The sequence below is a fragment of the Lethenteron reissneri genome, chromosome 52, assembly GCF_015708825.2.
Source record: "Lethenteron reissneri isolate LAM-NWPU_2019-01 chromosome 52, ASM1570882v1, whole genome shotgun sequence".
Lineage (NCBI taxonomy): Eukaryota > Metazoa > Chordata > Hyperoartia > Petromyzontiformes > Petromyzontidae > Lethenteron > Lethenteron reissneri.
Genome location: NC_083830.1, coordinates 3,032,722 through 3,045,566, shown reverse-complemented (window position 1 = coordinate 3,045,566; position 12,845 = coordinate 3,032,722). Strand labels below are relative to the sequence as shown.

Genomic DNA, 12,845 nt, shown 5'->3' with positions numbered 1-12,845 from the left:
CGGGGCTGGGGGGGAATAAGAGGGGGCGGGGCTGGGGGGAAGGAGGAGGAGAGGGGGGGGGGATGGAGGAGGGGGATGGGCAATGGGGGAGCTCTTTGTAAATTTATCGCAAATCGAAAGTAAAATTTATAATCTCGCCACCTTTATTATTCGCGCGCGAGGCGATTAGTTAATTATCATTTATAAATTGTCGCGAATTATTTTGTTTAATGTCGTTCGTGTTGACGCGTCGCTGAATCGCGATTCGTTTTGGCGGAGGTTTAAACTGAAAAAAATGTCCGCAAATAAGTCTAAAAAGAGCACCAAAACGGCGACTAAGAACTGCCCCCAATGTGAACAACAGGTAAAACGGGGGGGGGGGGGGAAGCGCTCGCGAGTTACGATAATAATTGTAAGAAATGTATATTCGCACGTCAAGATTGAAAAGCAAAAAAAATCTGCAATAGTTTTTTGGAGTTTCTGACGAAAGTTTGATGCTTGAGGGGGAAGGGTTTCGCCTCGCAATATCGCGCGCGGGTTGGCAGTCGTTAAGCAATGGTCGATATTAAGTTATCTTTTATTTTTTTAAGTCGTCGCCTTCTGCTCGTTCGAGTTGGTTTTTTTAAAACCTGAAAGCGATGCGTTTGTTATCGCTCGCGAGTATTTTTGCTTGTTTTGTTTTTATTTTTAATGAACAAAAAAGTTTGTTAAGTGTCGCTTCGCAGAGCGAGTAAAGTAATATTTGGCGTTGCCTGCTTGGCACTACTCTTAATGTGTACAGTATTATATAATGTGCGATTGTTCTACGAGTTGTTACGGTCGTTTCTCATTTTAGTCTTCGATAAATTGTTTAATTTGGCACACTTTATTCGTGTTTATTTTGCTCGTTGTGAATTTAATGTTTTTTTTTGTTAAAAAGTTGCCCCCGTGTTCTACAAATTAGGTCAAAGGTGATTTCTTAACGTCGATGCCAGCGTATTTATGTTTAAAAGTTGAACTTTTAATTGTGTTTTAGAGTACAGTGTTAGTGAGCGATGTTTAAAGCTTTAAAGTGAGTTATAAAGTGCCTCGCTTAATTGTATTGATTTTGTCACGTACTGTATTGCTATTCAAGTGTACATTGTATTGCACTGTACTTCACAAAGGAATGTTGCTTTAGGCTTGTGCTATAATTATAGTTATAGCGTAGTTATTATTGTAGTATTTAGAATGTTAGGTGAAATAACGTCGTGTACTATATAGCAATATAATAAAATGAACATTAGTCATACCAAATAATAAAATTACATAATACATCGATTAAAAATATTGAGCTTATTCATTATGATATTGTCTTTGTAATTGTATGATGGGCATCATAACATTTAATAATCTTAACCAAAGTAACATTTTACTTGTTGGTGAGATTTACCAGTCTTTCGTAATGATTCTAAATAAGTACGATCAAATCTGTAAGGATAAACCATTCAACAGATTATAATTGTTTGCACAACCTTGTGCTATTGACACTTAATTATTGTGGTTATTTCATTTTAGTGTTTAATGGAAAGAAGAGTTAGTAATGATGGTGCCTGTAAAACATTCCAAAACTAAATTAGACAAGTCGAAATAATATTGTAGAGAAGCGATGACATTGTACTAACTGGTACATCGAATATTTATCGTGACCATCACAAAGAATTAAGCTCGTTATTAATTGTTATAACAAAGCATTAATAATAATGGTGCTTCTTTAAACAATTCTTTCAATGTGTACAGCTTGGCCATGCAATATGAAGACACTAATTACAAATACAATTGCTCTTGATAGTGTTAAGCGGTAATTGTGCTAATACCGTAATAACCGATAGCTTTTGTTCGTGTACTTAACAGCTTTTAATCAATGCGACTTTATGCTGCTTGCCAATCGTTTTTATATTAATGATCGCTAATATTTTGTATTCATGATAAGTAATAATGGTGCGTTTAATGGAAACATACAATGGAATGTTTGCTATGCAAAAGGGGCCATTTGCCCGAAACGTCTGTATCGCGGCATAACATTTTACTTGGAGAGGGCAGTGTTGTTGAGGAATATGATTTCGTGTGTTACTTTCACGTAATCTTTGTTATCTCACCGTCATGTAGCAGCGAGTGACGGCCGTGTAAGAATGAGCAGCAGTAGTAGTAGTACAGTAATGTAATGCTCCTGTGCTAACCCAACGTGGCGTCCGTGTGTGTATTCTGTTTCCCCACACACGAAATTAGATCCCGGTCGCTTGCAAGTCGTGTACTTGCGGGAACATATTTATCAGCAGAAAACTCCTCAATTTGGCCCAAGCAGACAAACCAAGACCTACCCCTGCTGTACACGGTATGAGCTACTAAACATTTTGTTTGCAGGGAAAGCTTAAAAAACGTTGCGTTTGGAGGTGTAAATGAGTCTACTTTTGATTTAATCGCTTGAGAGCTGACTTGTGATGCTCGTGATTTATTATTATGATCATATCCACTGCTGAATGAATGCTGCCCCTTCCCTTTGGTTATTGGAGGGAAGATGCGTGACTATACTTCACCACGCTGGTCAGTGCGGGTCAATGAAAGGGCACACAGTACTATCACAACTTGTGGGAATTCACCATTCGCATTGACGTGACCCTTTTAGGGTTAGCCCAGGCACACATCAGGGGTGCAGTGCATGTATTATGAGATGTTAACTACCTCTCCTGGTGTGCAGAAGGTCGTGGGTTCGATCCCGACCTGACGCCTGCTGCTTTATATTTGGAGTTTTCATGTTCTCCCCGTGGATTTTTTTCCGTGTCCTCCGGGTTTCCCCCTCCACATTTTAGAAACGTGCGTTTTTAGCTGCTATGAATTTCCAAACGATGATAAAGCCGCCACTTGATTGGGCCATCATTTGTTATAGCCACGTTGCTTCTAAAAAAAGAGCTGAATATCTCAGTTGGGCCTTAGCTGGTAAAAATAAAGTTTTTTGGAACGCTTGTCTTGATGATGCCCTGGGCACCCTTGCAAACAAGAGATGTTCCATCTCGAGGGATTTATTCGGGAAGAACATTTTAACAAGTAATTCAACTTCCGTATGTATGCCAGTTTTTTTTACATTTTAATTTGCATTTTGTGCGCAGCGCTGACTTGTTAAAATGTATACCGAGGTGCATTGATGCAAAAATGTTTGTCTCGACAATGTGGATAGACTTTGGTACTGCTTGTGTATCGTAATGTTGCATTGCACTCATAATTATATGGACGCATAAGTTAAATGCACTTTGAGCAAACACAAAACTTAGTTCCTTTTACCAAACTGCCCGAGCATGTTTTCCAGATATTCTGAACCACGATGAACTTGTAACAATACCACTCACGTTCTCTTTGAGGCCACTCTAAACCCCATATTTTGATTTCGGCTTTTCTTGGAACGCAGATTTAAAACTTGATGTCAAAATGCATGATGTTAGAAAGGTGATTCATAAGGCACCCTTGGTGCAACCCAAGCTTAGTCTTAAGTCTTACAGACTTTACACCAACTCGCCTTTTATTTGATTTCCACATGCTAACTAGCCTGTGTTTATTATAGGGGTGATTCACCAAAACTTAATAAGTCAACCCTTTCCGTTGACTGGAAAACAGACAATTCCAACCGACATTATTCTCCTTGTTGGTTCTTTCGGTAAAGTCACGTAGAAGGGAAGTAATAAAATAATAAATAATAAAACATAATTATATAATTATCACGACGTTTCGGCCACAACGCAAGCAGCCGTCCTCAGGTGAAGAATGAAACACCACGGCTGCTTGCGTTGTGGCCGAAACGTCGTGAGAATTATTTTATTATGTTTTATTTTTATTATTTTATTACTTTCCTTCTACGTGACTTTACCGAAAGAACCAAGAAGATGAATCACTGCAGTCACGAAAGCTTTAAATCGAAATTCGACATTATTCTGTTCCACTTTTGAAAGTGAGGCCACTTTAACAATATATAATGTGTATTGAGGCGTCCATTACCTCATCTTTATCAGCCTTTAAGCTATAATAAGTGAGGCTCAAAACATGTTCAACCAGAAATTGCGAAAAAAAATCGTCACTCGTGTTCACTTATTTTCAGCACGCTACGAAATGCGAAGAAATGCTATTGTGTTGAGCACGTTGTGAAGGCCTCGGAGCCCTTTTTCACTTGAAAACGTTGTTTAAATTAGCAAATACAAATCTTGACTGATGGCATGGATTTTGAGTGTGCTGGAAATTTTCCTCTGTGGTTCGTGGCTTTTTGCCGTGCTAAGTGTTTCCCCATTTTCATGTCCGTGGATTTTGGCTTGTGAATGAAATGTTGAAAATGTGCGCCCCCGCTTACAAAAGGCAAACACCACCTACCACACCCTAAACATACTTAAAGGACGTAAAAAAAAACCCAAGCACGGTATGTACAGTGCAAGGGACACACATTCATGAATCTGCAAGACACAGGATGTATGTAAATATGGTTGGGTGTCACGCCACCACTGCTTTTACTGTATGCCATATACTGTGATGTTTTCTGAACCTATTTAAAACCACACTGACCAGCATGGTGAAGTATAGTCAAACATCCTACCATACTCAAAATGCATGACGAATTTCTTAATCCTTCAGTGGATTGACACACGTTGGTAAATTATTGTTATTATTAATGTTTAATCTGTTCGAGTTTGCATGGTTTTCAAATGAGCCATCATTAATATTTCACTAAATTGTGGGCTGCGCTTAGCACATGTTGCGCTCCCAGGTGGAATGAAGCGGTTTGGGTTGGCTCCTGTCCTGGTTTTTCCCGGGATCTGTGAATCTTGAGTGAATATTAGGTTATGGTTCCCAATATCGCCACGGTACTCTTATCCGGGGGTGTTGAAGGATTTATATAAGTGGCAGTACATTGTAGTACGCCTTGAATTGAAGCTTTCGTGACTGCAGGAATCCATACTCTTTGGTTCTTTCGGTAAAGTCACGTAGGTAGAAAATAAAATAAATCACGACGTTTCGGGCGCAACACAAGCGTCCGAAACGTCGTGATATGTTTTATTACCGACGTGACTTTTACCGAAAGAACCTAAGAGTATAGTACGCCTCTGTGGGTTTTTCGCGGATGTGGATAACAGGAGTTTATTTCATGGATAAACACGGATAAATAAGAGTTCCTCATTTTACAATTAGAATAAGAGTTCTGTATTAAAGTAACCATTTTAATGCGTGCAGGAAGCTCTTCTATGTAAAACATGTAAATAAATAAAATGATTTACTCAGGTAGTGCGGTTCTTTGTTAATCTTCTTTTGGAAGAGAAAAAAAATCACCCAGACTCAATGGGTTTTTGACCTGGGATTTAAATACGGATTTCCATTCATTTGTATGCACTCGCCATGCAGCCCCTTGCCCTGTGAGACGCTCCCTCCTGCTGTGAGATGCTTCCCCAGTAAAGTGGAAGCCCACGACATTGGTGGGAGCAGGGGACTGCCGTGTTTAGTACACTCATATAGTTTTCCCCTTTATAAGAGTTTTAACAGATATTAAAAGAGCAGACCTACGTCTCCAAACACAAATGTTTTGAGTCTCTAGGCCGATGGGCTTTCTTGACCAATACTACTGAGGAGCAGTTAAAGCGAGCACACACCCTCGACTGGTTTTGTACCTCTGGATCTCATTAGCAGAGTCCAAGCTTGTTAAACATACCACTGGGTTGCCAAATGTTATGGGCAAGGGCGCTCTGTCTAAATGACGGGGGGGGGCACTGTTCAATGCAAATATCAATATTGTACTATTATTATGAGTGTGCTTGTTTACCCCGGAACGCCTCAATTGAGTCTTATTAAATTTCGATTTAAAGCTTTCGTGACTGCAGGGATTCATCTTCTTGGTTCTTTCGGTAAAGTCACGTAGAAGGGAAGTAATAAAATAATAAAAATAAAACATAATAAAATAATTCTCATGACGTTTCGGCCACAACGCAAGCAGCCGTCCTCAGGTGAAGAATGAAAGCTTGGTGGTGTTTCACTCTTCACCTGAGGACGGCTGCTTGCGTTGTGGCCGAAACGTCATGAGAATTATTTTATTGTGTTTTATTTTTATTATTTTATTACTTCCCTTCTACGTGACTTTACCGAAAGAACCAAGAAGATGAGTCTTATTACTTTTTTCAGGAGGGTCACGCCGAGTTTCCACAGTAGGGGGCGAAAATTGCGACGTGTATTCCAATAGACTTTTTGTGTTGTCATGCAACATTTGGACGATGACGCCACACACAATTGCCTCCTTTGGCTCGTGACGTCACCGGATCATTAACGACCTCGCGAATGTTTTAGTATGAATACACCTCCAAGTGTTAATTTAAAGTTTGAATAACACCTGTGGTGTTATTAGGCCGGCTGGTAGATTCCAACCGCCTGAGTCTTTGTGTATATATAAAAACCTCTCCATTATGCCTTGTGAATAATTCCTGTGCAATAACCTACAGTAGGCAAACATCTGTTCTGTGTTCACATACAAGATATTGTATTTTAGTCCATCGGCCTCTTGCCTGCTGAGTAATAGTAGTGTGCAATGCCGAGAGACCAGCGGAATAAAGCGGAATGGTGTGCGGACACGATGTAGATTCAGTTTGTTTTTGAGATAAGCGAACGCGGGGACCACTTTGCATTTTGAAACATAAGCTGAAGCAAACCTGCTTTTAAGTCATAAATGCATCTGCACAGCAACAACAAAGACTTGGCACTATTCCAGGGAATGCAAGCGAATACGAAATGACAAAGTTTATCCTTGTCTTTGTGGCCAGTGAGACTCGTTTTAAGGGGCATTTCTTATGCTATCGACTAACTCGTGCATTTACATTTATTACCTGGACTTTTTTTTAATTCCACATCTACCAGTTCGAGTTATGTCACTGTTAGAGCGTGTGCGCCATGAGTCTCATTGCCCACATTGTGCCACGATGCCAGCGCTGTATTTTTAATCATTCTGACCAGGGCAGGCACGTGATTAAATACTCCCGACGTCATTTGCTAAGCGAGGAAAATTACCTGTGGTGACGATGCTGAAACTGGAACTCCCATTTTCTTTTGTATCCACCAGAATAATCCTAAAGCCCTGGTATCGTTCCCAATGATTGAATCGCCACGAATGCACCCGATCCCTTGACATCTCAGAAAGCTAGATGGAGTTGTGAAGTCGGGATGTATCACCACCGGTACATGCCAGGTGTTGTAGTTTTGGGGCTGCGAGGTGTTGTCAGGAGATGGCAGTGCATTCTCAGGGATCTTCCAATTTCTTTGGACATGTCAAACATTCATTAACAGTTTTGGCCAAAGATCACTGCACATAAAATAGCCCAGAAACCCGATGAGGCTTTTGTGAGTAAATAATTTACGTTATTTTTTATTTCTGGAACCTGAATTTCAAGCCGTGGAGGCTGACCATGCCCTTTGTCTTGGCCAAGCTTTTGTCTGTTTAAACCAGAGACGAGATATGTGCACTTGCTCATTAGCATCCACTGAATATACGTTGTTGAGAAGGAATCTGTGGTAGGGTGATGTGTCAGATGACTGCAATGTCTGTTACTCGTTTCCTGCCAGTGGAATGAAAACACAGTGTCGCTCTGAAGAATGGTTGCGGAAGTTATTGTGCTCGGTAACCTTTTTTTGAGGGTTAAATACAACGTTTGCTTCCTCCTTCAATTCGGTACCGAAAGAACGTGTCAGATTGATTTTAGAAAAATGAAATTCCATGCAATTCGTGTCGCCACTAAATACGGAATTCAGCTGATTTTAATGTCTCCTTTAAGTTAGTTGTGGAGAAAGTACCTTTTTTAAGTTTGCTGCTTGGTAAGATTCAATTCATCTCCGGGAAGTTATCCATGTTGGTATTAATGTCCCTGTTTGAGTGGAGGGGTTTTTTTTCAGCCCCAAGCATCACATGGTACACCACAGACATATAAACACAGGCCTCTGCACCCCATCAAAACGTTTTGCGTTCAAATGGTTGCCATAGGATCGCTTGCATTTATGGCATTTGTTTTTAAGAGGGTTAACGTTCTGGGGGAAAAAAACACCTTAGAACAAGTACATTTTCCAAAAGTTGCTTGAAAACAATGTTTGTAAAACTTGAAGGCTAATTCACGTTACTCATTTTTAAACATCGGTACATTTAGATCAAATGACATAATTGAATTCATGATCATATTTATTCATACTGGAGGAATGTCAGCTAGGAAGCTTTTTTTTTTCACAGATGTCCAGTAGTTTCACAGATCTGAATGTGTTTTTGTGCACCAGTGTTTTTTCGAGTTGTGCGCCATGTGTTGTACGTGACACGGTCCCAGCAGCTCGCCTCGCGTACCGAAGAGAGCTACGCTTGTTGCAAAACGTCAGACTGCCGCTCGATGTGCGGTACAACCCGAAAGTAAAAGTCAAGAGATATCCAGCTCGGGCGCGAGAAACTCCTTGTGTTTCATCCACGTCTCGCGTGCCCGATTTCGATTCGACTGCAATTTCTATTTTTTGTAAAATGAACGAAAGTTAAAATGATAAATTTCCTCTCTCTACGTTGTTGTTGTTGTTTTATCTTCCAAGTCGAGACAAAACCAGAGTCGAAACGCCGGCGGCCCGAACGCGCGCGCAGAGATCGCTACGGCTCGTGCTCGGGGAAATCGTCGGACGCGCGCAAGGTGCCATCGGGCAGCAGCAGCAGTAGCAGCAGCAACGGCAAGTGGCGGCGGCAGGGGTGACAGCCGCAAACGGGGTCGGCCCAAAGGGATCACCCAACAAGGGCAAAGATGAGAAAGGTGCGTCCGCAAACAACTCAAAACTTATGCCGTTCGCCTCGGTCGTCCGTCCGTTTGCGTTGTCTTGTCTCGTACATTCTGCCCGGTTTTCTCCAACTGCCTTTTTTGAATTGTTATGTTTGTATGTTGAACTTCTTTCGCACGTACGTATCCAACCGTGCTGCTCGGAGGTTGTGACTTGCTGACCTGCCCCCCCCCCCCACCCCACCTGGAAAACTGTTTAAAAGAGCTTCGTAGTTTATCGGATTCTTCTAGTTTAAATAAAGCGTTTGATTCTGATAAAGTAGAATTTACTTTAATGATTGGCTTTATTATTTGTGGTTGGTGCAGTAAGCGAGTCGGTCTTACTGTCGTCGTGACCAATTATTCAGTGGCTGGAGGGTGCAAGACTAATTTTTTCCTTCTGGCTTTTCTTGATTTTAATATTTTAATGTGTTTTTGATTTTATAGGTAGGACTACCTTAGTTTAATTTACACTAAAGTATTGCAATGCCCTCTTTAGTGGGGGCGAGTTTTTACTCAAGTATAAATGGAATTAATGAACGTTGGCTTGAGGCATTGGTGATTGGATCTGGGGTGCCACAGTGGCAAGATGTTAACTACCTCGCCTGGTTTACAGGTCGTGGGTTCGATCCTGACGCTTTTTATTTGAAATTTGCATGTGTGTCTCTCTCCATGGTCGTGTGGATTTTTCTCCGGGTCCTCTGGTTTTTCCTTCTACATTTAGAAACCTGCATGTTAGAGTATTTGGCTGCTACAAATTTCCACATGATAAGCCACTTTGTTAAAAGATCAATTGTGGCTAGGTCACTTCTGAAAAAGAGCTATGTAGCTCAGTGGGCCTTACCTGGTAAAAAAAAAAACATTTAACTGACTAAGGATTAATTTCAATTGTGTCATTTTTAATGAACTGCAATCACAAGGTATTTGTAATTTTGAAAGTATTCTTGGAATTGTAATTGACCACAGGATTGCTCTGAAGTGACTAATAATGGGCACGGATGATGTCGCGACGTTTAGCTCCACGTACTGGGAGCGTCTTCGGGAACTGAACACGCTGCTGTCGTAACCCAAAACACATTTGATGGGAGCTTTGCAAAAAAACACAGAACTCCACAGCACCACGACCGAGAAAATAGCTGCACATTAACTTTAATGGGACTGATTGCGCACCGTCAATAAAGTGGTATTCACAGTCTGTCCTTTAAATGAACACTACAGTACAACACAACAAGGAGCAGGTTTGTTTTCCGCTAATACACAATGGATTGATTCATCGCGAGAGAGAGAAAATCCCGCACGGTTATCTTTATAAGGAATTGCTTAATAGCTTTGCGTTCGTGGTACTTGGGGCGCCATTGAAAGTCTGCGCAAACACGTTGCACAATGGAACATAAACGAGGTGACATTTTTTTTGCACAGGTGATGCATAGTTGAGTTTCAAGCTTCCTTCCCACCCACATCATTTTAATACTGTTAAACAGAACGCGTCGCTTAAAGTACAATCGTGTCATTTTGATACGTCCAATTATTTTAACACCCAAGTATCATTGTTTATGTATGTTAAATTCTAGATTTGAAGCTTTCGTGACTGCAAGGATTCATACTTAGTTTTTTTGGTAAAGTCACGTACCTACGTACCTACGTGACTTTACCGAAAAAACTAAGAGTCTGTTAAACTTCTTTCGCACAGAACAACCGTGCTAATCGGAGGTGCATATCCAACTGTAGGAGCCAAGGTGGAGTCGGTAATGAGACAAGGTCATATTTGTGAACGTGTCTTTATACTATGGCAGTGACACCGCGCACATCCGTGGCTCGGTGGGCGTAGTTAATTCGTCATGGTTTATATTTTACGTTCTGATATATATATGACGCACTGTACTGAGTCTCTCTACAACACAGACGGCTCAAAATACCAACAGAATCGTGTTACGAGCGAGCGTACTCATTTGTGAGTGAAATGACCTTTGTGTTTCCATGTACACTATATGCTTTCCCCACATGCACGTGTTATTAATGCAATGTATTGTGTGTGTGTTTTACATCAGAATGTCGATTACTGTATGAGCCCATGAGCGTGTGTGCGTCACGCCTGTATAAACATAAATATGTAATGCTTTATATACAGAGGAATGTAGACCCACAATCCCCCCCCCCCCCATCGCCGCCCCCTCCTCCTCTTGAATGGCGGCTTTTCCACCACATAAGCAAGAAGTGGCAGGGGCTGCACCTTTTATCGGAGTGGGGAAAATTAAATACACACACGAGTAAGAACATTCAGGTGGTTGGAGAGTGTCTTATCAATAGCAGCAATTGTAATCGTGTGGTACTGTATTAATGTAGAGTTTTACAACTACCATGTTGAAAAGTCAGAATCCTCAAGGCTCCCCTAGTTTAGACATTGCCTCTCTGTCCACATAACATTGCTTAGACATGCCATTATTCCAAACATTAATAGTCGGTGCTGCAGAAACGACGATAACTGAAATTTGTCAAATCTGCAATCCCAGGTGTTGCACGAATAATTGTTTTTCTCACGTGTGCATTTGACAGCCACAGTACCCCAAATTAACGTAACGTCCTGGCCTGCCCCTGCTGGACACCCGTGAAAAAGCTTCATAGCGCATCGGATTCCTTTCAGTAGAAATCCAGATTCTGATTGTTAAGTTCAGTAAAAACTCTGCTAAACCTTCTTACCGCCTCTTCCCCCCCCCCTTCCCCCAGCAGAGAAATCGGAGCGCGAGTACGACATTTACGCCGGACTGTCCGAAGAGAGGGCATTCGTGTTCGCAGTGGCGCTTGCCGAAATCAACCGTCGCATACTGAACCAGAGAGTGGCTCTCTGACGCACGCTCACCCCTCATCCCCCGCCCCCTCCTCACCTACCCACCCCTCCTTCGACGACCACCACCACTACCACCTTCCTCCTCGCATAACCAGACAATGGCCTCGTTTCCTCGTCACAAGCGGCGGTGTGAGCGACACAAAAACAAAAATCCCTTCTGCGTAAAGACGGAATCGTACGCTCTCGCGCGCTCTCTTCGGACGGCACACGTGCACTGGATTCCAAGAGGCGCGATGCAACTGAACGCGTCCCGATTAGTTATTTTTGTGCGAGCACTATATATATTACAAAAAATCATCCTTTCCCCCCACGCCCCACCACCCTCTTACCGTACTCAAAACTTGCTTATTTGCGATGTTTTTTGTGATTTAATTTTTTGTTGGCGCTGGAGACACGGCATGTGTGTGTGTGTATATATAAACACTCAAGCCATCATTGAATCCCTTTTTTGGGGGGCAGGGGGGGCGCAAGTAAAACGACATTTCCTCACTTGCACGGCGAACTACGGCACTACACTACTGTCTGACATGCATTGCATTAATGTTTTGAGAACAATGTTCATTTTTTTTTATATTTGCTTCGTGTACACACTTGAATTGAGCTATATAAAAATAACGGCGTTATGTATTGATTGCATTCAACTTTTGATATTTGGTACCAGTTTTAAAATAAAGGAAATAAGTAAAAAAAAAAGATTGCACATTTTTAAATCCGCATGTACTGGCATCATTATGAAAGACTTTCATTAAAGTATTGGGTGATAATTGCATTGTCTCATGTACTATTTTGTTATCCCTGGTGTTATTTACATTGTTTGAATCCATACTTTTCGAAAACAAGAGCCTCATCCAATGGCTAGTAAATGTGTGTTCAGCTTTATTTGTATTTTTAAAATGTATAATCTGGTGTCGGGAATTATTTTGTTCAATGTGCTGGTCGCAGCATATTGTGAAACCAATTTTTACCACAGTAGGGCCTTAATGGTGCCATAGCTTTTTTTTTTTTTATCGAATTTCCAAACATGCGAGAGGTTTTCTGACGAAGTCTTAATACTGTAATGTATTTCTAGTGCAGAATTGGTCAAAGTTCTCGCTGGAAATCGGCTGCCGTAAATGGTAATAACAAACGTATTGTGGAGCAGGTTTGTCCAACCAAATATGTGCTATTTGCAGTCCACATGCATTATGAAACGCTGCATTTCATTGATTTGAATAGCA

General features: G+C 41.3%; 1 protein-coding gene across 1 annotated transcript; it reads left to right on the top strand.

The window, feature by feature from the left end:
- Positions 1-36: 36 nt before the first annotated feature.
- On the top strand, positions 37-12,395 carry C52H16orf87 (chromosome 52 C16orf87 homolog). The gene is given in 6 exon segments (XM_061573327.1): positions 37-343; positions 2,227-2,332; positions 8,569-8,702; positions 8,704-8,742; positions 8,744-8,780; positions 11,508-12,395. Coding segments are annotated over 6 exon segments (507 nt in total). The 5' UTR covers positions 37-274; the 3' UTR covers positions 11,630-12,395.
- Positions 12,396-12,845: the final 450 nt, after the last annotated feature.